Source organism: Grus americana, chromosome 5 (assembly GCF_028858705.1).
Source record: "Grus americana isolate bGruAme1 chromosome 5, bGruAme1.mat, whole genome shotgun sequence".
NCBI lineage: Eukaryota > Metazoa > Chordata > Aves > Gruiformes > Gruidae > Grus > Grus americana.
The window spans coordinates 17,920,099-17,943,073 of record NC_072856.1 but is presented as its reverse complement, the minus strand read 5'-3'; the positions used below and the strand labels follow the sequence as shown (position 1 = coordinate 17,943,073).

General features: G+C 48.8%; 1 protein-coding gene and 1 long non-coding RNA gene across 2 annotated transcripts in view; one reads left to right on the top strand and one right to left on the bottom strand.

Annotated features, from left to right (window-relative positions):
• The window catches only part of LOC129206990 (uncharacterized), a 36,471-nt gene that overhangs the window by 5,416 nt on the left and 8,080 nt on the right, over positions 1-22,975 (top strand). The gene's annotated exons all lie outside the window — the stretch shown is intronic.
• On the bottom strand, positions 10,220-14,440 carry INS (insulin). Its single transcript, XM_054827255.1, has 3 exons — positions 14,362-14,440; positions 13,615-13,818; positions 10,220-10,459 (listed from the first exon to the last, which is right to left on the bottom strand). Exons 1-3 carry the CDS (start codon positions 14,438-14,440, stop codon positions 10,323-10,325), a joined length of 420 nt encoding a protein of 139 aa, XP_054683230.1. The 3' UTR covers positions 10,220-10,322.

Here is a 22,975-nt window from a genome sequence, read left to right as displayed (position 1 = left end):
CCAACCACAGCCTTTTTTTGTATCATGTGAGCTGCTCTGGGTCTCTCCCACAGACAACCACTTTCCCCCGGGGCATCCTCCCAGGGTCTGTTCCGGGGCTATGCAGCCACCCTGCTGTGGTTTGCAATTTTGTTGGGGAGGGAAAGCAAAGCATGCGAGCTGGGATCCCAGACAGAGCAGTGAAGGACAACTCTGTGATGAAGCTGGGGGACAACAGGCTTTAGGCAACCTGGTCTAGTGGAAGGTGTCCCTGCCGATGGCAGGGGGGTTGGAACTAGATGAATTTTAAGGTCTCTTCCAACCCAAACCATTCTATGATTCCGTGATTCTATGACTGACATGCAGCCCTGGCGCTGCTGCTGCCATGAGAGGTTTCCTGCAGGACCTTCGCTGGTGTGTTGAACCTCGCTGTGCCCCGGTGAGTGCCCAAGCAGGGCACGTGTGCTGCTGCCCACATCTCTGCCGGGCTGTCCGGATACATGCTTTGGCAATCAGAAATAGTCAGATAAAATAGTTTGCAGTGTGGGTCTTGTTAGAGAGGCATGGCATGGTAGCCAAGGGGAAAGGCATCACCCCAGAGATCCCACCGCCCTGGGGGATGAAGTCTTCTCTTGCTTCTGCACTAGGCATCAGGTGTTGTCAAAAAGGGAATTTGTATTAGCATGTGTGGAGGATATTATAGACTGAGGGAAATTTTAGAGGGTTGCTCATATCTAAAAAAGATTTGCTGACAGCTTGGTTGTACTTGCTGATTTGGAGCTAACCATAACAAAAGTCTAAACAAATCACTGCTTGAGGCATTTTGCACTGATTTTTCTTCCCTATTCCTTCACTGAACCCATCGCAGCTTTTTCCACCCCACCTTTCTGAAGGCCTGCCAGTCCCGCTTTGCTGTGAGCGAGACAGGCTCAGGATTTGAAGGAGTCACCCACATCACAAGCAAGTGCTGGGTTTCCTCTCAGATTTTATTTTGAGTAGCTATAAACTGGAAATACCAGGCTGTCTTGGGTCCAGCTAACAGCACACAACATAGTTGGTGAGGCAGAGAGTGTCTTCTGCTGCAGAGCTGCATGAGATTTCTCCTGATCTGGGAGGAAGGCTAATTGGAGAGCAAGTGCAGGGAGGAGGGAAGAAGGACCTCTCTTTTCCTTCCCAGGGATTTATTCTCCTCGTTTGTTCCTGGCTTTGGGAAGGGAACAGTAACATCAGCAGGCTGTGTGGGTTGGTGGCAGGGTTCACTGACATGTCTCGTCTCGGCTGTGAGGGGGTACAGGCTGTAAAATGGGGCGGTTTTCCAGCAGAGATCTCCACTGCTCGTGTCTCTGCCCTCATCAGTGTATTGCTTTTCCCTGCAGAGGAGCCCCTCCCAGCAATAGTGTCACTTCCCGGTGACTTCCACACCCCCTCTTTGTAGGGTGTAAATACTCACTGCCACCCCCACCTTCTTCTCAGGGGACAAAGTAGAAAGAGGGGCAATGGGTCTGAGGCAGCAGCAAGAGCACCAGGCACATGGGAAGCCTCAGACACAAGTTTTGAGTGGAGGAAGGGGGACTTTCTACATGTCGTGACGAGAGAATTGTACCCAACTGTTCCCAGGGCAAGCACCTGGCATTGGGGTGAGCAACCGGGTCCCACTGAACAAGCTTCATCTTCCATTGATTCAAGCAATGCAAGTATTTGTGTCAACATCTGAACTGTCCCACTGAGAGTTGCCTCTTGCCCACCAAACACCACTCCAGCCCAGATGGGCTTAACTTCACCTTCCAGACATTAAATCTTGTAAGGCTCTTGGCCACTGTTCACCATAAGGACTCTTCTCACACCCAACGGTTTGGTTGTGACCAAATCTCTCTCAACCATTTTTTCAGATAAGTACAGCACGCTTCCTTGCTCTCTGGTAGAAAGGCAGGTTTCAAGCAGGTCAGGTCATTCCCGCTGTTCTTTTCTGCTTCTTCCCGCAGCTCCCTTTTATCCCTGATGTATTTAGTGGTGAAAATGTGGCCCATTGTCTTTTATCAGGCTCGCAAGGGGTGTTAATCAGCCTGTGGTTGTGCTCACCATACGCAACATCTTCCTAACACTCAGCGCTCCGCTTTCCCTACATAACATCACTCTGCAAGTGATTTAATGGCATATTTATCTCATCCACATCAGGATCCCCTCACGGGCTTGTCCTAACTCAATCCCAGAGACACCTGACTTAGTTACATTACTCTCTCTGGTTACTGATCTGCGTAGACACAAGTTGCAAAATTGCCCATTAGTGCTTGAAGAACCTTCATTTAAAAACCTGGGGGATTCACACAGGTAGGAGGGGACCGGGCACAAGTCTTCGCCAATGTGCGTTTGGGTAACTAATTATATTTCTATTATTGTATGTGAGTGGAGAGGTCCCCCCACCACTGAAGCATTTAATGGAGAATAATTTAGACCCTTTTCCTAAGATAAGAGGCTGTTATAGATACTGCCGGATGTTGAGTCTTTAATTCACTAAAGCGATACAAATTAGCTGTGTGTTGCTCTGTTTGGCCTAAATTCAAATGAAGCTCTGCCTAAAATGCCCGAGCTCCCCTCAGCTCCCAGCCTGCTGAGTCCCTCCCAGCTCCGGCACCGATGTGAGGCACAAGGACTAAGCTGGTGCTGGGGTGGAGGTACGAATTGCTTTGGAAATAAAATGCTATAGGAATGATTCCTTAACAAATGAGCTGCAGAAATTACTTGAGCTGGAAAGCAATTGTAAGTGCCCAAACCTAGAACTGAATTAATGGAGAATTTCACTTGACAGCTTGGAGCAAGCGCTGCAAAATGACCAAAGTCTAAGAGACTCAATTGTGTCCCTCCCTGGGGATCCTCATCTCTGGCTCACCCAGTACCCAAGGTCTCCAGGGGGGTTCGTAGCAGATGCATTCCCCCATCCTCTCACAGCTGAGCATCACTGGGCTGGTGACTGGGCCAGGGCAAACCCTTGTTTCAGCACCCTATGGCTCCGGCCGGGGTTCAATACATTTTCCCGGCTGTTCCCAGGCCGTGCCGCAGCTGAAGCTCTGCGCACTCCCTCTGCTGGCTACAACGTCATTTCATAACCCCTCGTTAGGTCCTCATCCCCACAGGGAAGAGAATGTCGGCTGGGGTAAAGGCTATCCCCAACAGCAGAATATCTGATCAAAGCTGTGTCACGGCCGAGGAGGAGGACCATGATGCCATGAAATGCTTTGTGAGCAGGCGGGAGTGATGATTTGAGTACCAGCCCAGTGGTAATGCTGGGTGGGGAGACATCCCAGCTTTGTTTGAAACATTAATATTTGTACTCAGGATATATATCTATGTTCTGGCAGTCCTTCAGTGACAGGGTGAGCCAGAAGAGCCCAGGGTTTTGTTGCACAGCACAGGCTCTTTGGGGCAGGAGGTTACTAAGGACCTAAACTTAGATCTGCTCAAAAGGGGATTTCTGACTTGAAAACACATGCCCATCTGACCCAAAACGCTCCATAGGTGAATGCTACATCCAGGGAAATACCAGGCAGGTAAAGGTTCCCCAGAGCATATGGCAGAGAGGTGCACTGCAGGGTGGTAATTGAACCAGCAGTGAGGGTGCTCTGGGGTGTGAGACCCAGGTTGGTGGTCCCAGCTTCAAGAGCCTGGAGGTTCAGAAACACAACCAAAACCGTCCTTGGAGAAATAGCGCCTTTAAACAGACCAGGGTAAAAAGCAGCAGCAACCCAACTCATCATCACTCCAGGTCACTGGCCGTGCCGGTGAGGGCTGGCATCACCATCCAGAGCAGCCCATGGGTGGACAGCCAGTTGGCTCGCAGTGCTCCAGCTGTCTCCTTGCTGCTCCGGCTCCATTAGTCCCATGGTCGTGGTGCAAAGTCTTACTCCAGCATCACATCTCCAGCGACTTTTCCTCCAACATCTTACATGGTCTGTATTTATTAATCTCCCCCCCCCCCCGCCTCCCTTATTTTGGAGGGTCCCTGGTGCCCATGCCACCTTGCCGTGCCCTAGATGGTGCTGCCAGGCAGCTGCAGGCAGGGCTGCCAGATCCAGCTGTGGGCTGCCCTGCGCTCCATCCCCTGGCAGCAGCTGGGACTGCAGGAGAAGGGAAAGGCATCACAGGAATCGAGCTTTAACAGATTCCCAGCATTTTTTGTGGTGCCCTATTTCGGTGACAGAGTCACAGATAATTGCTTTGCTCTGAACAGATATGTGAAACCTCAGGATCTTTTCCAGGTTGTGAGGACTGTGAAGCCCAACAGGAGAGGATGAATTCCTCAGGAAAGGTTCCAGAAACTAAAGCTGCACAGACTAAAGGAAGAAATTGGGAAGTAAAAAGCCTTTTTGGAGATGAAGAAGGCAAAGTGACGCAAGGTTACCAAGGGCCAAGGCAAATGGCTTGAAAGTCACTCCCAGTTCTATGTTCTTAAATGGGATGCACAGCAAAACGGGCCAGCCAAAGCAACGGCTCCGTGGGGTAAAGATTAACGGAAAGCATCTTGAGAATGGCATCGGGGCTCTGTAGTCTAAACTATAAAGGAAAAATGGGCATGACGTCAGTGCTCGGTGCTGCTCGATGTCCCTGGGGTGGGGTCAGAGATCTTGCAGGAGCAAAGGAACTGCTGGAGGAGTGCTTTCCAAGAGGGCCTTCAGCCTTTGGTGGTCCTCCTGCTTCCTTGGCATAAGCCAGGCTGAGCCGGATGCCCCCTCCCCGCCCCAGCTGCATGAGCCAGAGGGCAACCTCATCCCCTTCCTGCTACTGCTTCCTCACTGCCGAAAAGCACCCATGCTTCAGTGAGCCAAAATGGACATGGGTGCACAGGGAGGCACTTTGGATACCTGCCTTGTAACACCTGCACTGGGATGAGGTCTGAAAAATAACCTATCTACATTTCATCAGAATTTTGTGAGGTTAGGTTTTTTCCTCGTTTGGGGTTGGAATTCATTATTTCAGGACAAGGTGTCAGCATTTGGAAAAATGTGGCCAGGTTTAGCTTGCAGACATTTAAAAAGTGACTGAAAAAACAAATTCAGAGGCAGGAGAGGACCACACTGCGGTTTGCACCCTGGGTGTGCTTTTAACTAGGCTTGGGTCAGGTCTCAAACTGTTTCAGCAAGATTTCTCTCTCATCACTGAAATCAGCAGAAACCCAGGGGCCAAGACGGCATTTATTGGGGATAAGTTTTAAAAATCCCCCCAAACATTCCCATACCAAGTAGGAAAAGCTGGAAACTTGGGTGTGCAAGATCTGCTGGCAGGCATGTCTGCAGAGACAGGACCCTGCTGGGTCCCAGCCTCCAAAGTGGAGGAGGTTTCTGATAAGTGGAAAAAAGGGTAGAAATTTTTCCATTGAAACTTCCACAGAATGGTTTATCGTCAATGTAGGGTGGGTGGTGTCATTTATATTTGATTTTCCGTTTTCTGATTAGAAAAGAGGAAGCTGTGTTATTTTCCGACAAAAAGTTACATTTCAGAGGTTGGCAGTTCTGTAAAATACCCCCGCCTCCAAAATCCAGCATTACAAAGCCCAAATGACAACAGCCTGGAAATCAAAAGCTAAATTTATTTCCGTTATCCATTTTCTTCCAAAATCTGAAAACATTTTGTGGGAAATTTCACTGTGAGCAGCCACATGCATCCTGGAAATCCTGGCATTTACCAGGCAGGAAAAAAAAAGTACCATATTTTGATATTTTGGCCAGGTCTTTCAATAACAGAAAGGATTTCGGAGGAGCCCAAATGCTTCCTCAACCTCCGGCCACCAGTCCTGAAGCCGTCTGGGGATGGAGGGAAAGGATTAAGGTTCGCATCATTTCCTTGTGCGCTCCTATGGGCTTGCTTCGCTTCCCGTTATTGTCCCAGGTCTGCTCGCTCCTGCTCTGCCCAACAGAACTGGGGGGGGGATGCAAGAGCCAGCCTGGCATTGGGCTCGGAAAAAAACAGCCTCCTTCCTCCCTGCCGCACTCAGGAATAATTCACCCAGAGACAATGCACTGGCAATGACTTTCCAGATCAATTTATAGCCTGACCTAAAGCTTTCTTCCTGCCCAGGGTGAAAGGAGAAGGAAGAAGGGCTATTTTTTGTTCAAAATAGGTGTCTTTGGTGAGGTTGGTGTAAATCAGAGGGAATTTGGGGTGTTGACACTGAATCTGCTCAGTGCATGCTTTCCAACTCAAGTCATTGCTGCAAGTCAGTTATTAAGGAATCACGCTGCAGATAAGGCTGTAAGCAGGTTTAGAATTTCCTAAAAAGCTGGTAAGACAGTTAAAAAAAAGTAAATCACAGAGTATAGTCTGGATATGTCTTATATAGAGTAAATCTATGAGTTGCAAGAGTAATAGACAGCATTCTTCTATCTATGGCTTCCCGGAAAAGGAAATAATACAGTTGGATTAGCTCTGGGAAAGTGGCAGCCTTCCCTTCCTCTCCAGATAAGCTGGAGCAGCGCAGCCCATCCAGCAACCTGGAGACATGGTCTGTCACCCAGCCACTGCAGACCCCACCAGTTGGTGCCCCACAGCATCTCCCCTCCATTCCCTTTCCTATGCACATCGCTCCCCTTTCCTCAAAACCGGAATGAAGCCCTTTTGGGTAAGGGCTTACGCACACAGGAAACAGGGGCAACTTTGGTCCTTTCTTTTCTAGGCAGTGTTAACAACTCGGCAGCCCAAAGAATTTGTCTTGCAATCCCCTCTGCGGCTCAGCTTTCAATTCTCTATTCAAGCAGCATGAATGAACTGAAACCTTTATTTGCATTCTCTTCAAATTGCCCTCCACCGCTAGCATGAGACCTTTGGAAGTTTGTTGCAAGAGTAGCAGAGCCAAGATATTTTAGCCGGGCATGATGCCCCACCGCTACCGCAAAAATCACTTCAAAGCAACTGCTGAGTCAGAATAAAGGGGGTTGGATGCATTTGCTTCCCAAAGATCACAATGCAAAGCCAGTCAGGAGGGGGAGTGGGGAGGGAGGTCAATGGATGCAGCATTCCCTGTCCCTGAGTCACTTCTCCTGCAGGAATTCAAAAGATCTGGCATCTCCCAAGCATATCTGAGAGCAGGGAACGGCCTGTGCGAGTGCACAGGGATTTGAGGGGAGCCTTGCAAAGAAATGCCACCCTGGACCATATTTAAGGACATCCTGGGCTGTTGCCCATCCTCAGGTTTGGGTGGGGTAGGAGGCTAACGCTGCCAGCTCTGTCGCAGCGCAGGATCAGTGAGCTGGCAGCATCACGTTTGCAAGCCGAGGAGCGGTGTGCTCCAGCATGGAAAGTGCATAGGGTTGCCTTCAGGCTTCCTTCCCTGGGGTCCCAGAAAAAAGGGGGAAAAGTACCTTTGTTCTCCTTTGGCCTTCACCTTACTGCGGCTTTTAAAAAGAGAAGAGCTGGCCCTGTCTGAGCCCTTGATGTTATTTTCAGTTCTGGAAAGAAAAATGTATTCATAAAGGCCGTTTGTTGGGGTTTTTTTAAGGTTTTCTATAGCTTTTAAATTGATACAGTATTTTCTCCTGCATGTCCCAGAGAGCAGCGTGGCTCACCATATGCTGTATGCCTCCAGGACAGCTCTTGCTTTGGGGAAAAAAGGTGCAACAGCAGCTGCATGTGCTTTGCAGAGAGCTCAGACTGCCTGGTTCCCCAAGACAGATGTGGGGCCATCCCTGCCTTCCCAACCCTAGGTGGTCACCACTCCCTCCTCCTCCTTTCTCCACCAAGGGACCTACTGTCTCCTCTTCCCGGCAGGCACAAAGGCAATGTAAGGAATGGCCATCATGACCCCTTTCTGCTTTACATCCTTCTCTCTTCTGCTCCAGCCCCAGGTAATCCACCAGCTGGGCCCCCAGTGTGTCCAGACCCCTATCTCACCTAACATCCAAACCTACCAAGAAAATATCAGACTGCATCTCGAGCTGGGTAGGAGAGGATGGTCCTGCCCCATCTTAAGATTTCAAAACAGTTCCTACTCTGTGTTTGCTGAAACCTCCTGGGATTTTTCAGCAGAAGGAGACGAGTCCACCCTGGGGTAGCCCAGAGCCTGGCGGTTAGCACTGGTCTTGGGCAATCAGGCACAGAGGATGAAATCCCCACTCTGACGCCCGCAGAGTGAGCACCTGAACTTCCCGTGTCCCTTCATCCCTTCAAATCCTGCCTTGCTAAAACCAGTCCGGTCCTGTGGGAAGTGCTGGTTTTGATGAATCAACTTTTTCCAGCAAAAAACGTGGCATTTGCAATTTCCCAACCAGTCTTAATTGAGAGCATTCAGAAAAAGCAAACAAACAAACGAGCAAACCAAACAATGGCAGAGGGTAGGAAACAAGCCGGGCATCTCTGAAGAGCTGTCCTCGCCCAGGCATCACTGCCGGGGCAGGAGTGCCAGCAGATAAACAGCTCTGGGCTGGATGCAGGAACCACCATGCTCTGTTGCAGGGCCTTGACCTTGCTGAAAGTGACTGCTGGTCCCTTGAGTGCTGAACATGTGTAGGCTATCGCTGAAATGCAAGATGTCTCAAACAAGCCTTGGGCTTTCAGCTGTGGAGGGGAGCACTTCTCTTGGATGTGCTTTCCCTCCAGACCATACAGGTGGACACAGTGGCAGCATCTCACCTCTTCCTTTGGACTCAGGGTGGCATCACCTTGGGGCAGATGGATGTATGGGATTGCTGGAACTGCATTGCATGCCTGAATACGATGGTGGCCTTACCATGAGCAATAGCTCTGCTATTTTTACTGCAGTAACACCAGTCCTGATCTCATGGGGCACCAGGACAGGTAGGAGAATTGTTTCTAAGGAGTACCTTACAGAAACCACCAAAGCTAAATGCTGTGAGGTTTAGTGGGCGCCAAGTAGCTCAGAAACAGCAAACGTCTTGCCATACCTTCAGAACGACAAGATTTTGGCTCAAGGCTGCCTCTCACAGCTGCAAGTTCTGCTGCTGAGAATATTCAGTGGGACCCAGAGGAAGGGGTAATGGAGAGGGATGGAAGGCTGGTTGGGGGGAGCTGCACCACCAGAGGAGCACTGGTGTGGCAGCTGCAGGAGGGGGCCCCTGTCACAGGCTCTTGGATGCTTCAAGGAAGCCCATATGGAAGGTCACCATGGGGAATCACTGGTGCTTCCTGATTTCCTATTTTATGGCTGTGTCCTCTTCTCAGCAGCTCCTCCAGCTGCTCTTCCAGCCCTTCAGTTTGCAGTGGTTTTGCCAGTTTTGTGGTCATCATAGGAACGAGAGCAACAAATCCTGGCAGGGATGAGATGGCAGCTTCCATCTGCACGGCTCCGATGGAGGCAGTCAGATCTGGTTTGGGAAAAGAGGCTGTTAAAACCACAGCCTCCTCTCAGATCAGCTTTCAAAATCTGCCACCAGCAAAATGCAGACCCAGCCACTGCTGCCACCTCTGCCAGGCTGCACCCGTCCCATGAGCACCTCCTGCATGGCTTCCACTACGCTGGCATGGGAGTCCTTCAGCAGAGGGGACATGACCCTTCCCCATGCTTCCTGCCACCCAAGCCAGCTGGCATTGCCATGGCAGCTTTTCCTCCCAAAAAGTGGTGATTTTGGGGCAAGAAAGAGGTTTGCAGAAACAGGAGCAGGGATGCTGCCCTGAAATGCACAGCTCTTGGCCGATACACTTGAAACTCCTTTTTGGATGAAATCTGCTTTCTGCACACACACATGGTTTGTCGAATACTTGTCCTACACGTCCCACAGCAAGAACTCTGCCTGGGCCTTCACCAAGCAGAAGGGGGAACTGGACACGCTTTCTAAATTAGTCATGGTGGTCATCCATGATTTTTCTGGGTACAATTAATAGGTTACTTAATTCTTTGCTTAATCTGAATTGTTTCCATTACGCAGCTGAGGAAGTTCAGTCTCCCAGCTGCCTTGCTATATTTGGGCTGTGAACTGCAGGAAGCTGATCAGCATGACATTGCCACAGATATTCCCCTGTAATGTTTCCCTGGAAAGAGAAATCTCATTCAAACCTCTCTGCCCTCTCCTCCTTGCACCCCAGGCACTGGGGTTACTGGGTGCTCTGTGTATATGCTCTGTGTAATCCCCCTCCCTCCCAGGGAGTTCATTTGGACAGCAGAAGGATAGTGTGATGTGATGTGATGGGTGGCTTCAGGACCTCTTAAAACTGCCTTACCCAAGCACAGACAACAACACCCTAAAGCAATCATCAGTGCCCCCTCCCCAAGACATGGATGCATGAACCAGCGCAGTCCTTTGAATAGATCCACAACGTTTATTCAATTGCTTTGAAGGTGCAGTAGCGTAAGTGCGTGTTTCTGCCCGTGGCCCACGAGCTCCCTGCCGCTGGCCTTGCTGCTAGTTGCAGTAGTTTTCCAGTTGGTAGAGGGAGCAGGTGTTGTGGCAGCATTGCTCAACGATTCCTCGCTTCACTTTCTCAAACTCCTCCTGCTGGAAGGGCAGCTCTCCTACCTCACCATGCAAGGGACTGCTCACTGCCAGGGAACAAAAAGATAAACCGTGAGACATCACACAGCATCATCCCTGGCTGCTGAGCCCTGCAGAGATCCCCCCTTTGCAGACACCAGATTTTTAAGCCAGAGTTGGCTGGAAAATGGGGAGGAAGTTGCAAAGGTTTCGCTGGGTTGATGGGGCTTGTAGCACCTTTCAGGGTCTGTGTTTCCTCTCCCAAAATAATCCTATGGTGCTTAGAAGGAGCCAAGCTGAGTAGATATCAGGAGTGTGAGGGACAGGGGGATACAGGGGCTTTATTGGGGCAGGCATGTGGAGAAGAAGAGAAACCCTGCACGCTCCCTGGGGTCGAGCAGCTTGTAAATAAGATAATAAAATGGGCTGGTCTGCTCCAGAGAGATGAGGCTTGGGACTGCAGCCCCCTTCAAGCAGTTACCCACTCTTCTGGGAGCCTGGCCAAATAACTGGGATGTCCGTGGGATTGCAAGGGGCAACAACTGGGATTGTCCTGGGGCTGGATGCATTTCCCAGCTGGTCCTGAACAGTCTGCTCCTGTTGGCTGCCTGGATAGAGCCTCAAGCTGATGACGAAAGCGTTCGTGTGTGTCCGTGTTCACAGCTGGGGATGAGTTTTTAGAAGGAATGATGAATTGGGGCATTTGGACACAGACAAAACTCTGCAGAACGTCTTGTTTGCTGGTGGGAACTTGAAAACTTGTGGACATAAATATTCAGGTTTTAGTTGCCCAACGAAAATACAGAAAATGGCAAATAAAACAATGATTTTTCCTGTACGAAGAATAGAGGCCCTAACAAGAAAAAGAAAATGCCTGGAAAGCGAGAATGAGATGAGGTTTCTAGGGCAATATGAAAGTACAGCATGAGATGCAAAATCCCCAAGTCCCCAAAGCGTGATGCAATGAACGAGGCACAAGAGTAACAAGATATCATTATGCTAGTGTTCTAGGAGGAAAAATTAGGAAAGGTTTAGTCCAACAATAAGTAGAAGAGGAAATAGCTTGTAAATGTTTTGTGATTTACTTGTCTTCATCCTTCAAGACAGCTGTGAGCAGACTGTAAACACAAATAGCTTGTGTGACAAAGAGGTGGTGGCTTAGGCAAAAAAACCCTGGAACAAGAGATAGAAAGTCCTCAGATACTTTCAAACTGGTGGCACTGATGAAATTCTCAATACAGTATTTAGGGAAGTGGCTAACAAAACTTCTAACCTATTCGTGTTGGTCTTCAGAAATAAATCATCAGAGAAGGGAGCAACTAAATTAAAAATAAATCATGGCAAACCCTCTGCTATGACATTACCTTGCTTCACCTTCCAAAGACCTTTAAACTGTTTCACAGGATGGCTGCACACACAGAATCACAGAATGGTAGGGGTTGGAAGGGACCCCTGGAGATCATCTAGTCCAACCCCCTGCTAAAGCAGGTTCATCTAGAGCAGGTTGCACAGGATCGTATCCAGGCAGGTTTAGAATATCTCCAGAGAAGGAGATAGGAGGAAGGAGCAGGAATTGGATACAAATGAAACCAGCGAGTGATGGGAGGATAACTGGTGGGAGAGGCGTAACATAGTCAGGGGAGGTTAAGTAATGGTCCATCTTGAAATGAGAGGGTTGAAATGACTGGGATTTGGCAGGGGTCTCTTCTGCATCTAATCAAAGTCTCTATTAGTAGCTTGGAAGACAGAAGAAAGAGTGTACTTTCTGGATTCATAGAGGAGCTAAAGCTGAGAGGAACTGCAGGTACCTATCTCCAGGAGAGACATCATGCTTGCATTATAGCTGGAGTATTACAGGTCCTAGCCCCATCTAGGTACAAACACCATGTTGAAGGGCAGCTCTCCGGACTGCCTCATCCCCCCTGCACTGCCATGCAGACACAAAGCGCTGGACTGGGGCAGTGACCCGGCATGGAGGGTGTGCAGGTAGGGCTGTCATCTCTACCTGCCTCCTGGTCCTCGCACTCATCAGTAGTCCAGGAGTCCTAAGGAGGGGAACCAAAGCAGCTCCACTAGCATTTCACCACCATGAAAAAAAGAGATGATATAAAGCTGTGGCAATTGCAAGCCTCTTGAAGGGCAAGATTAGTACTAAAAATTACCTTTGAAACTACAGAAACACTGAAAAGATGGGACTCTGTTCATTAAGGAATGGCAAAGATGGTCAAGGTAGGTAGCAAAACCGTGTTGTGCATTGAGGTCAAGGGTTTGACTGTGGTAGCAGTCCTTCAAAGAGTGCTGATCCACCCAAGGGAGGGCCAAGTCATCCAAGGGCGACAGTGATCACTATCAATCAACAGTGCAGTGCTGCTTTGAAAAAGGCAAACCGCCTATGTAGGCAGGAACATGGTGTGAAAAACATGCAATATCATTCTTCTAGTTTGCTCACTCTACTTGGCACTGGCATGGCCTCAGCTGGGGTCCTGTGTGCTTCTCCAGGCACCACCAGTCAGTGAGGATGTGGACCAAATGCAGAACAATTTGCATGGACAGAGATTTAGAAAATATGACCTAAGAAGGTAGTGGAGGGGTGTAGAGGGGATTTAGCTGAAAGCAGGTTAAAACTAGACATGGGAACAGTCTGCAAATATTTTGAAAAACAGCCATAAAGAAGAAAGGAGTAGACTCTTCCCCATGTGCACTATGAAGACAAGAAATAATTTACAGCAAGGAATGTTCAGGTTAGATATTGGGAAGAAACACTCAAGAAGAAGGTCAGTTGGGCATGGAAACAGGCAGTTTCAGAAGGCAGAAGAAGCTTCCTCACTGGAGGTTTTTATGAACATCCTAGACAATCATGGGTCAGGAATAGGATGGGGACAACTGAGTCTGTCTTGGGGCAGAAGGAGGCTTCCTGGGTTCCTTCCACCTTTATTTTCTATGAATACTCCCAGGCTGGTGTAATGGCCACAGGAAGAAATAGACAAGTTTGAGCTTTCAGCCACAATTCCTTTTGCCTCATAAATCCTCTTTCCCTCCCTGCCCTCCCATCTGCCTTTTCTACCTGAAAAGTTTTTCATTGGCAATGTGATGCTGTTGGTATGTTAAAGGTATTCCTGGCATTCCCCATCAAGGACATTCCTGGTGTCACGGTCAAAGACAGGCGATTGTTGCCTTTTGCATTGCATAGCATATGACTGTGTTCAAGGTCAGCCTGACTTACCTAGAGGCCGCTCAACATCCCGTCGGGCTTTGGGGGAGTAGAAGAAGCCCCGTTCTCCACATACCAGGTAGAGAGCCTCCACCAAGTGGGAGCCGCAGAGGTGCTGGTTGGCAGCCGCCTGGCTGGTCCCAGGGCCGGAAAGAGCGAGAAGGGCCAAGAGAGGCAGTGATCGAATCCAGAGAGCCATGGTGAGCAGGGTGAGGCCTAGGGTTGAGAGGCAGAGGAGATACATGGAGGTCTAGGAGGGACAAATAGGTTGTCATCAAGCATCTTATTTTCTTTAGCTCCTTTGGCATGAAAATAAGACCAAAGTAGCACATGGACCTTCTAAAGATGTCCTAGCTTGACAGGCAAGGACAGCTTTCTGCATCAGGCTTTACAAGTCACAGTAGATGACTAATGATTATAACCAGAAGTCCACCTCCATCCACATGCTCACATCAGTCCTTGCCTCCCTGCTGTCTTCCCCCAAAAGGCCATACTAGACTGGAAGAACCGTCCCACTGAGCCCTGTAGTATATGTGCCCAGAAAAGCCGAGATCAGCAGACCCCTTCAGAGGAAAAACCCTCTCAGCCAAGTCAGAAAGGGGCTGTTATTTACAATGATGGCCCAAAACCAGCACAAGACCTGAGGAGACTTCATTTTCTTGGACTAGCGAGCCAGGACTTGTCACCACCAGCTACATCAACTTAAGAAAACAGCTTTGCAAAACAGGTAGAAGCTAATAGGGCAGCAATCAGACTTACCCAAAGAAGTGGCAGCAAGAGATGGAGAGAAGTTTGCTCTGAGAGATGAAGACTGCTTGGTTGGTAGTAATATCTCCATTCTCTCTTTCCCATATTTATATGCCACACATTAGCCCAAGTCACACAAGAGCTAGCGCAAGGCCCACCTCCTCGATGACACTCCAGTCAAAATTTTTGCTGCTTGTGCACATTAATATCCTTCTAGGTAGCATCAACAGGTCTTTATGCAAGTTAAGATAGAAGCAACAGTTTGCAGTTTCCATCTCATTTCATCCCGACCTGTTTTTGCTTCCCTGAAGCTCTGTCCTGAGCCATCAGTGACCCTTTTAGCAGGAGATAATGATGCTATTACAGCTGCAATGATTGCTAATGACACTAATGCTGGCAATAAGCACTGCTGGCATTGAGGTGGCTCAACAGCTGTTTCTGAAATGTAAAATTAAAGGCAAACATGTTAATCTGTTTGATTAATATCACGTTGGAAAGTATGCAGCAATGGGACCAAGTTGTCGTGAGACCATGCTACCGTCAGGTGTTAGAGGAAGGAAAACACATTATTGCGCTGAGCCTGTCTGTGGCCCCACTTGCTGGCCATGCAGTGCACAGCAAGAGACACGTGTCCACAGCTTGGGCTGGGGGAGGAATATCATCTGCATTTTGCAGGAGACCTTGGATGGCCGTTCTAGCTCAGTGTGGGACCAGAGTTAGAGCATTTGAAATTTTGTATGTGAAAAAATAAGACTTTCCCCCTTCGCCCACTGAAAGGCAGGTCCCCTCCTTCACCTGCCACGTGCCCCTTCAAATTTCTGCTTGGGATTAAGCAGAGCAGAGACTCAGCCTCTGCCATTTGCAGGTGAGAGCTCTGAGCACCTCAGGTCTTCTTCCTGGGACTCTGCCTGAAATTGTGCAGAAATTGTGCAAATCTTCAAAAGCAAGAAACATTGGTAAATCCCAGTGAAAACCAGGAGATAGCTGATTATGTCCACTCTGGCTGGTAAGTTTGCTTTTAATAGGAGATGATGGGCCAGGAGTGTTCCACTAGCTTTCATGGGTCTGATTTGGGCAACAGATCTAGCTCGCTCGCTCTTTCACAACATTTCCCATTTTTTGGCTACCTCTGGATAGCATGCTTGTACCTTTTTCTGCTTAAAGTATAGATTTTTGTGTTTTTTCCTGCCTGAAAAGGCCTACTATTTCAATTACTGGGGATGAAATGATCTTCAAACTTCCCATTACTCTAAATTTTGAGACTACAAGTGCTCAGCACCACTGAAAAGGAGACTTTCATCTGTTTGAACTCTGCTGCTTTTTCAACTTAGTACAAGCTTGATCCTCCGTGCACAGTATAAATTGGAAGCAAGTTCACGAAAATCAGCAGAATGCCTTGAGACTCGAACCAGACCCTTGATTTCTTGAGTAGCCAAAGCAGTTCCATCCATCAGCATCTAGGAGATAGGAAGTCCCATGACCCTGTCACGACTTTAAGTGTGAAGTATCATATATTTGCTAAATGACTGCGATTGCAAAAAGGCTCGAGAGAAGTGCTAAATCTCTGATGAGCATACAGGGAAGGGACTCATTTGCTCAAATGGATGCGAGACAAGGTTATCAGTTACATCCCTTGCCATGTAAGTCTCTCGGCCTCCTGCTAATAAATCCAAGTTGTGATGCTCAACTACAGTTAATAGCATTTCTGCACAATGTGTAACACTATCTCTGTCTCCCTTCCCCTCAAAAAAGATATTGGATGTACTTGAATGACCTAGTGGTATACTCATGAAGAGGGTCTCAGGTTTCAGCAAGATATGAGTACAGGGAATTCACTTACTCAGACCTTCTTTCTACCGGGAGAATATGGGAAATTAGCAGCTACACAGGATAAAACCTGGCATTTCAGCCCATTTGAAGTAGGTTTTCAAAGCCAGGAGAAGAAGCCTTGTGCCACTCACACTTACTCCAGAGCAAGCAGCCCCCACGCGGCATCTCACACGAAGGGGACAACTTGTAGAATTACCCTACAGATCCCCTTAGCAGTCATTTTCCTGTGGTCACCACACTGCGTGGAGGTCCAATGGACCTCAGGCCAGTGGTCGCATTGGAAAGGCTCCGGAGCAGGGTGTTCCCCAGGTTAATCACACACTGAGATTTGCCATTTAGGATTTGCCTTCTTGCACTTTTGAGCATTACCTGAACTCACCTGAACTCATGTTTTATTAACAGTGGGACTTTGTAAGGAAGCTTCTCTATCCACTATCTTCTCCCTTCTGGGTAGCTTTCCTGCTGGGCTTCCCCCTTCCCCAGAGCTTACCCCACTGAGCTATTTCATTTTGTGTTAGAAGTGCCACATTATTAGTCTGTTGCTTCTCTTACTCTTGGCTAACCAAATCCTGGAGGTATCTTTGAAAAGCTTGTGGTATTTCTGCAGCATGCCCCAGCAGGGGAAGGGCTGACTGTACCGGAGTGTTCAGGAATCCCTCCTGGCCTGCTGTAGTTTGGGTGCAGAAATAAGCCACAAATTTTATTGGAAGGAAAAAAGATAGCACACTGGCTCAAAGTGCAGTACGGGCCAATTTTTTTTGCAAAAGTTTCCTACTATGTTTTTTTTTTTCCCTTCCAAAATATGATCACTTTGATTATTTATTGGAAATCATAATTTCTTACCATAAATGGTCCTTTGGAATACGAAAAATACTAGCAGTGATATAAACGGATATAAAATGGATATAAACTGCAGGAAGTTTTGTCTTAGGTGGAAAACTCCCATGTCAGCAGTGAGCTGAGAGAAGGGGCCAACAGGGGAGCCTGTTTCTCAACAGAAAAGCTTTTTCTACAGAAAGATCTCAGCTCGTTCCTTCCCGGTTGAACTTCCCCATGATTTTCATGTCATTAGGCAGCGACGGGCCAAATGCTCATCCGTCATTTCCGCTACACGTGCCTTTTGTGACCCCCCCAGCTCCTCAGCTCCACATTGGGCTCACTTGGCTGAAGGGTAGGAGCAGCTGAGTGGGAGCGGGCTGCTCCTGGCTCCTGCCCTTTGTGCTAAACCACCTCCAGACGTGACTCAAAGCCACCTCCCTCACTCACATCCCCCCGACCCTGAGCAGTTGCATCAGTGGGAACAAGGTTTAGGCAATCCCTGGTGTCATGTAATCAAGTTTTACAGTCCGTTGCCAGCACAATAAAATCTTTACTACTGTAGATGTCTAGCATTTTCGAACCCTGTCCTGAAAAAATAACAAGCCCGCTATGGGGGAACTAGTTAACAATTACAAGTTTGTGCAAGTTTTACTGACAGCAAAGGTCAGGTCTGGAGGCAAGCAAGTTCTCGGAGAGCACCCGGGGACCCTGAAACACCACCCGCATCTCCACTGCTGCTCTAACACTCAGCAGCCACTGCTGGGGCTGCTCTGCTGGTCTGCGGGCATGTGTTGCCCCAAAAGTGGAGCAGAGAGCAACACGGCAGTGACTGCGTGCCTCCTTTTCACTGGAGGGTGAATTTGGTGGCTTGTGAAACAAATAGCCCCAGAGGAGGAGCCACCTCCCAATGCACCCCTGTGCTGTGCCAGCAGCCTGCCGAAACACGGTCCTGAGGCACCCGGGGGGGTCTGCACCCCCAAGAGCAGCTTTTGGGGTGCCCACGCCCTGGGAGGTGCCTCAGTATGGCCACTAGTAGCTGGGGATGTGTAGCTGGGGCGATGCGGTCAAGCACATGGGCTGTTTGAGCTACAGAGGTGTAGCTTTTCGTTCAGCATGGGGAGATGGGGACACCGCAGGGCCCATAAGTTGCCCCCTCCAGGCTTTGCTCCACTCCTCGTGCAGGGTGCAGCAGCAGCCGGTGGCATGGTGCAGAGTGGGGAAGCTGTCATCCTCAGTGCTCCTCGTCTCCCTGTGGTTTCCAGCAGCTGTGCTCCCACTGGCATGTCCAAGCACCCATGGAATGGCAGCGTGTGGCCGCCCCGCCAGTGGCAGTGGCACGAGACGAAGGGTGGGGAGGTGAACCTGGCACCCAGGCGTGTGCTTAATCATGGGAATGCTTGCAACCAAATCCTGCAATGCCTGCAGAGATATGTGGTAGGTGGGGCAGCCACTGTAGGCTGGAGGGGGAGAGGGCGCTGCTCTAGCAAAGGGTGAGGCTCTGTGGCTTATCTGGAGCCACACAATGAGAGATGCCCTTGCTTCAAAAGGGGCATTGTGGAGGCAGAGAAGGGGGCCACTCGCTGGGGTGCAAGTAATCTCAGCCGCTTCTATAAACTAATCCTGGCGGCCGCCTGGGTGCAGGGCATGTGAGCTGTCCCCATCGCCCCGCCAGCCACCGGACCCAGGGGAGATGCTCCTGCCAGACCGAGGATTTCACAATTTTCCAGGCTCTTCCAAGCCAGGGACATTATCTTACCACTTAGAGTACAAAGGGTTGATTCATAAAACAGAGGGTGTAACCTAAAGCCCAGTGTAACCAACCAGGTCTGTTGGCGATCAGTTTCCATCACCTTTGGGTTAGCTGCTAGCAATGGAGAGGGTTGTGAGTACATCTGCGCCTCTGGAGATGCAGGTCACTGGTAGAAGACGCTCCAGGGGGCAACTCTGAAGAGCCAGTAGCTTTCATTAGAGGACAGGGCATTTTCCCAGGTGTGCTGTGGCTCTGAGAAGGGCCTCCTGCAACCCAAACCCTCTGGTCACCACTCCTGAGCACATCGCACCTCTCGGCAGAGAAATGCTGACCTTTCGCCAGCCCAGCCCATCTGGGACCATGGAAATTGGTTTGGCTGCGTCTTGCTCAAGCGCCCCCCTGCCCCCAGCCTCTGCAGGTTCAAACCTGTATACAAATACAGCTACCCAAGCAAAATAGACCAAATTGAATGATCTCTAGAGTAAATCACCCCAAATCTTTCCCATCCACTTTGGGAAGAGCATATGCAAGGTTATAAATACAGATGGAAAAAACAAGTATGCTCCTTTTAACCCCATTAAAATATTACTGGCCACATATTTTTTGAGAAGGTAGAGGAGAAAATAGTACCTAAGAGCTGCTAATAGTTCCTAGACACAGCTATTAGCAGACGCAGCAGAACAAATTAGTTTGTTTATCAATGATGAGAAGATGAAATCTGTGGCTATTAATGGCCCAAAAGTAATCCTTGGCGTAGATAGAGAAACATTAGAAGAGGTGATGACACCCTGCTAGAGGACAAGTAATGAACAACAAAAGTAACAAATAACTTCCACTGAATGGAGAAGTGCTGGAAAAGTAGCCTGATCAGCACCAATCCAAAAATACACATTTTCAGCAACGTTACCACATCTGTCCTTCATGTTGTAGAGGTCCACAAGAACAACTAAAGAGGATCTTGACCTGGTCCTCAGGAAACAACTATGAGAGGGGCCATTGAGTCCATCAGGGAGTTTTCTCCAGTGTCCACAACTGTAGGCACTAAAGTCTCATGGTGCCACCACCATGGCTTCCACAGCAGGCGGCATCACAGGCACCACTTGGAAAACAAAGGCATGGATGACCTGGAGAAGCCTTTGGTAAAATAAAGAAGAAGAAGATCTGGTCCTTGGCCACGATGCTGGAAAGCATGGGCAGGCCACCAGAGAGCAGCAGACATAGCAGAAAGTAATAGGTGCTATAACCAGCTGAGGCGGCAAGGGGTTAAAGAGACAAATACTAAAAAATGAAGGAATGGTTTTTGCTGGGTCAGACTGGATTTGTCTTCTGCTGTAAAGTGGTCTCAGGAATTGAAAACAAATGGTCATAAACACATACTTCTATGTTTTCTGCCACTGCTCATCTCTGCAGCTGTGGGTGCACCATGGACATCTGCCATGGTTTCCCTGTTGATAAAATTGGGGGCTTCAAGTGATACTGTAAGAGGACGTTGAATCATAGGATAGGATAGGATAGGATAGGATAGGATAGGATAGGATAGGATAGGATAGGATAGAATCGAATCGTTCAGGTTGGAACAGACCCTTAAGGTCATCAAGTCCAATGGTTAACCTAGCACTGCCAAGTCCACCGCTAAACCCTAAGTACCATATCTACCCAGCTTTTAAATATGTCCAGGGATGGTGACTCAACCACTTCCAATGCTTGAGGAACAATGTACTCATTCTTGTACTACTTTCTGCTGAGTTTAAATATGAAGCTTAGAGACCCCATTTTCTAGAATAAACTTTATTTTAAAAGTCCCTGTTTTGCTGTTAGGGTGCTCTTGGAGATTTTGGCTAATGCTGCCCTGGTGCCACTGCCCTGAGGCTCCACTTTTCTCTAGATGTGGCTTGCCATCTGGAAGTGCTGCTTGCTTCTTCTCCTTCGCAGGGTGCTCTGAGCTTTAGCACTTCAGATGCTTCCAGCTGGGTTGGGACCCAAGACAGGAGCTCTGATTTCTTACTCTTTCCTCCTCACTCCCACAGCATCACCCGTGTGGGAATTGGTGTTTCGCAGACCGGCACAGCTCTGTGCCAAAGGACCTTTCCTAACACAGCATCCGACGGTGAATAAAACCCAACCCACCATTGCTCTAGCGAATGGCGGCTGCTCCCAGTCACCCATCTCTGTGGCATTATTGCCAGCTACGCTGGTTATTCCTCACTCCCAGGATGCTCCGTCAGGGCCGGGAGGTGCCAAGGACTTGCAGAAGGGCTGATCCCCTCCCTGCTCGCATTCAGCTGGACCCCACTGTAGAGTGCTCTGATCTTCCCTGCCAGAGCATGGGGACTCCCAGGTTCGAGATCATTAATTACTGCAGTGTAAGTGGATCATTTTGAGCACTTAAAGCTACTTTAAGGATTTGGATGCACACCAGTAACCGGTCCATAGACTTGCCTACAGGTTCCTAGACAAGGAGGTGTAAATCCTACTGATAAGGCTTGTTAGTGTTAGGGGGCTGGGGAGGGGGAGGCAGGGGGGTGTTGGAGACAGGCACAGGGATCTCTGGGGGCCAGGAGGGGTGAGCCCGCCGCTGCAGCCCCTTCCTCCTGCCGGGGAGCCCCTGGCCCGGGGGAGGCACTGGGGTGCTGCGGGTAGTCAGGGTCAGGCTGATTTACGGCAGCGGAGGAACCAGGGCTGTTAATTCAAAGTTGCCGCTTATCGGTGTTTAGAAAGCAAGCTCCGATCTGTTGGTTAGCGATTTGGCCTTTGCTGTAAATAGAGGGGCCCCATGCTTTGCTCTGACATTTTTGTCCTTATTATCTTGTCTCAGCCTCTGAGGGAGGTGGGAGAGTTATTTAAGGCTGACCTTAGTGGAAGGAAAATGAACAACTCCCTTACCCCACCCTGTTTTTCTCTCTGCCGTCCTGGCTAACAACTGTTGCATTGAACTATCTATGTGAGATACTTAATCCTTCACTATCCCTGCAAATATTTTGTAGATCAATTCACCCTGCTGTGCCCAGAGAAAATAATCGCAATGAGACCAAGTAGAACTAATGTCAGGAGTGAAAAAATGGATTTTGCATTATTATCCCTCCAGGAAAATCAGTGAGGATGGGCCTTTACCCCATCAGGCGCTGGAGCTCACCGCTGAGCCCGTCCGGTCTTGTACCACTGTTGTTCAGGGCTAATTCAAAGCTGTGTTTCACTTAAGTTTCAAAACCAGTTGCTTCATCCCAGGCTAAACCTCTGAATATTACATACAGAAACATGTGATAGTGGCTGGTTGGAGCTGGAGGGAGTATTTTGCATTGGGAATCTGCGTACTGGAAATTTAGATCAGGACCCAAACCCTCTACAGTTCTGGAGGAGAGGATTTGGGGGATGCACAAGGAGTCTGGGTGGGTCCCATTCCTGTTGGGACTTATGTGGTTTTGGGAGGCTTGCAGTACAGAAGTCAACATGTGCGCATGCTCCAGCTGCTCCTAGGTGATACACAACATGTACAAGATTGTCAAAGTGAATTCATTAATGGAGACATGAGAAAACCCTCGTTCATTTGAATCACAGCTCTTGCAAGTCTGAAAAATGTGTAATCTCCAAATGCTCATTTATTGACCTGCCACCGCCAACCCTACCAGCTGCACAATGATAGTGCTGCAAGGCTGTGGTAGCACATCTGGGGTGCAGGCACATAGGGGTTTAAATCCCTTACCTAATCTTTGCAAACCTCTCTATTCAGTTAAAAAAGTCAAAAAACAACAACAACAAAAAAAATCTCCTGATCAGTTTTCAAGACATTTCAGATACTTTCTGCTTTCAGCCATGCCAGAAAAATTGGGCAAAAAGATCATCTTTCCCCTAGAAAGCCCAGTGTTTTCCCAAACACTGTAACGAACAAGTGTAGCAAAACTGAAAACAAATTCTTTGCAGTGGAAAATGCAGTACCTTTTCTGGTCCCTGGGGAAAAATCCCAAGTCTGATTTGAGCTGGATTAGTAGTATGAATGACAGCTCAGGTCTTATCCGAATCAATTCCTGTCTCCGGGGGGAGGGGCGGTGCATATGTGCACACGTACCTGCAGCTATAGGATTTGTAAATAATTGAGTTCTTCTGATCCGTACCGTCACAGCACAAGAAGAAAGATTTGGTCCTGAGGGGGCTGACAGAGGTTCAAGCCCCAGATCTGCCACTTAAATGTTTCTTCCCAAAGCTGTTTAGGCATGTAATTACTTTTCAGGC

Excerpts from the sequence above, each read along its gene's own strand:
- INS (XM_054827255.1), bottom strand. The coding sequence starts at position 14,440 with ATGGAGATATTACTACCAACCAAGCAGTCTTCATCTCTCAGAGCAAAC. Across the intron at positions 13,819-14,361 it reads TCTTGCTGCCACTTCTTTGG|GCCTCACCCTGCTCACCATG; the intron begins GTAAGTCTGATT and ends TCTCAACCCTAG. Across the intron at positions 10,460-13,614 it reads GGATGTTGAGCGGCCTCTAG|TGAGCAGTCCCTTGCATGGT; the intron begins GTAAGTCAGGCT and ends GTTCCCTGGCAG.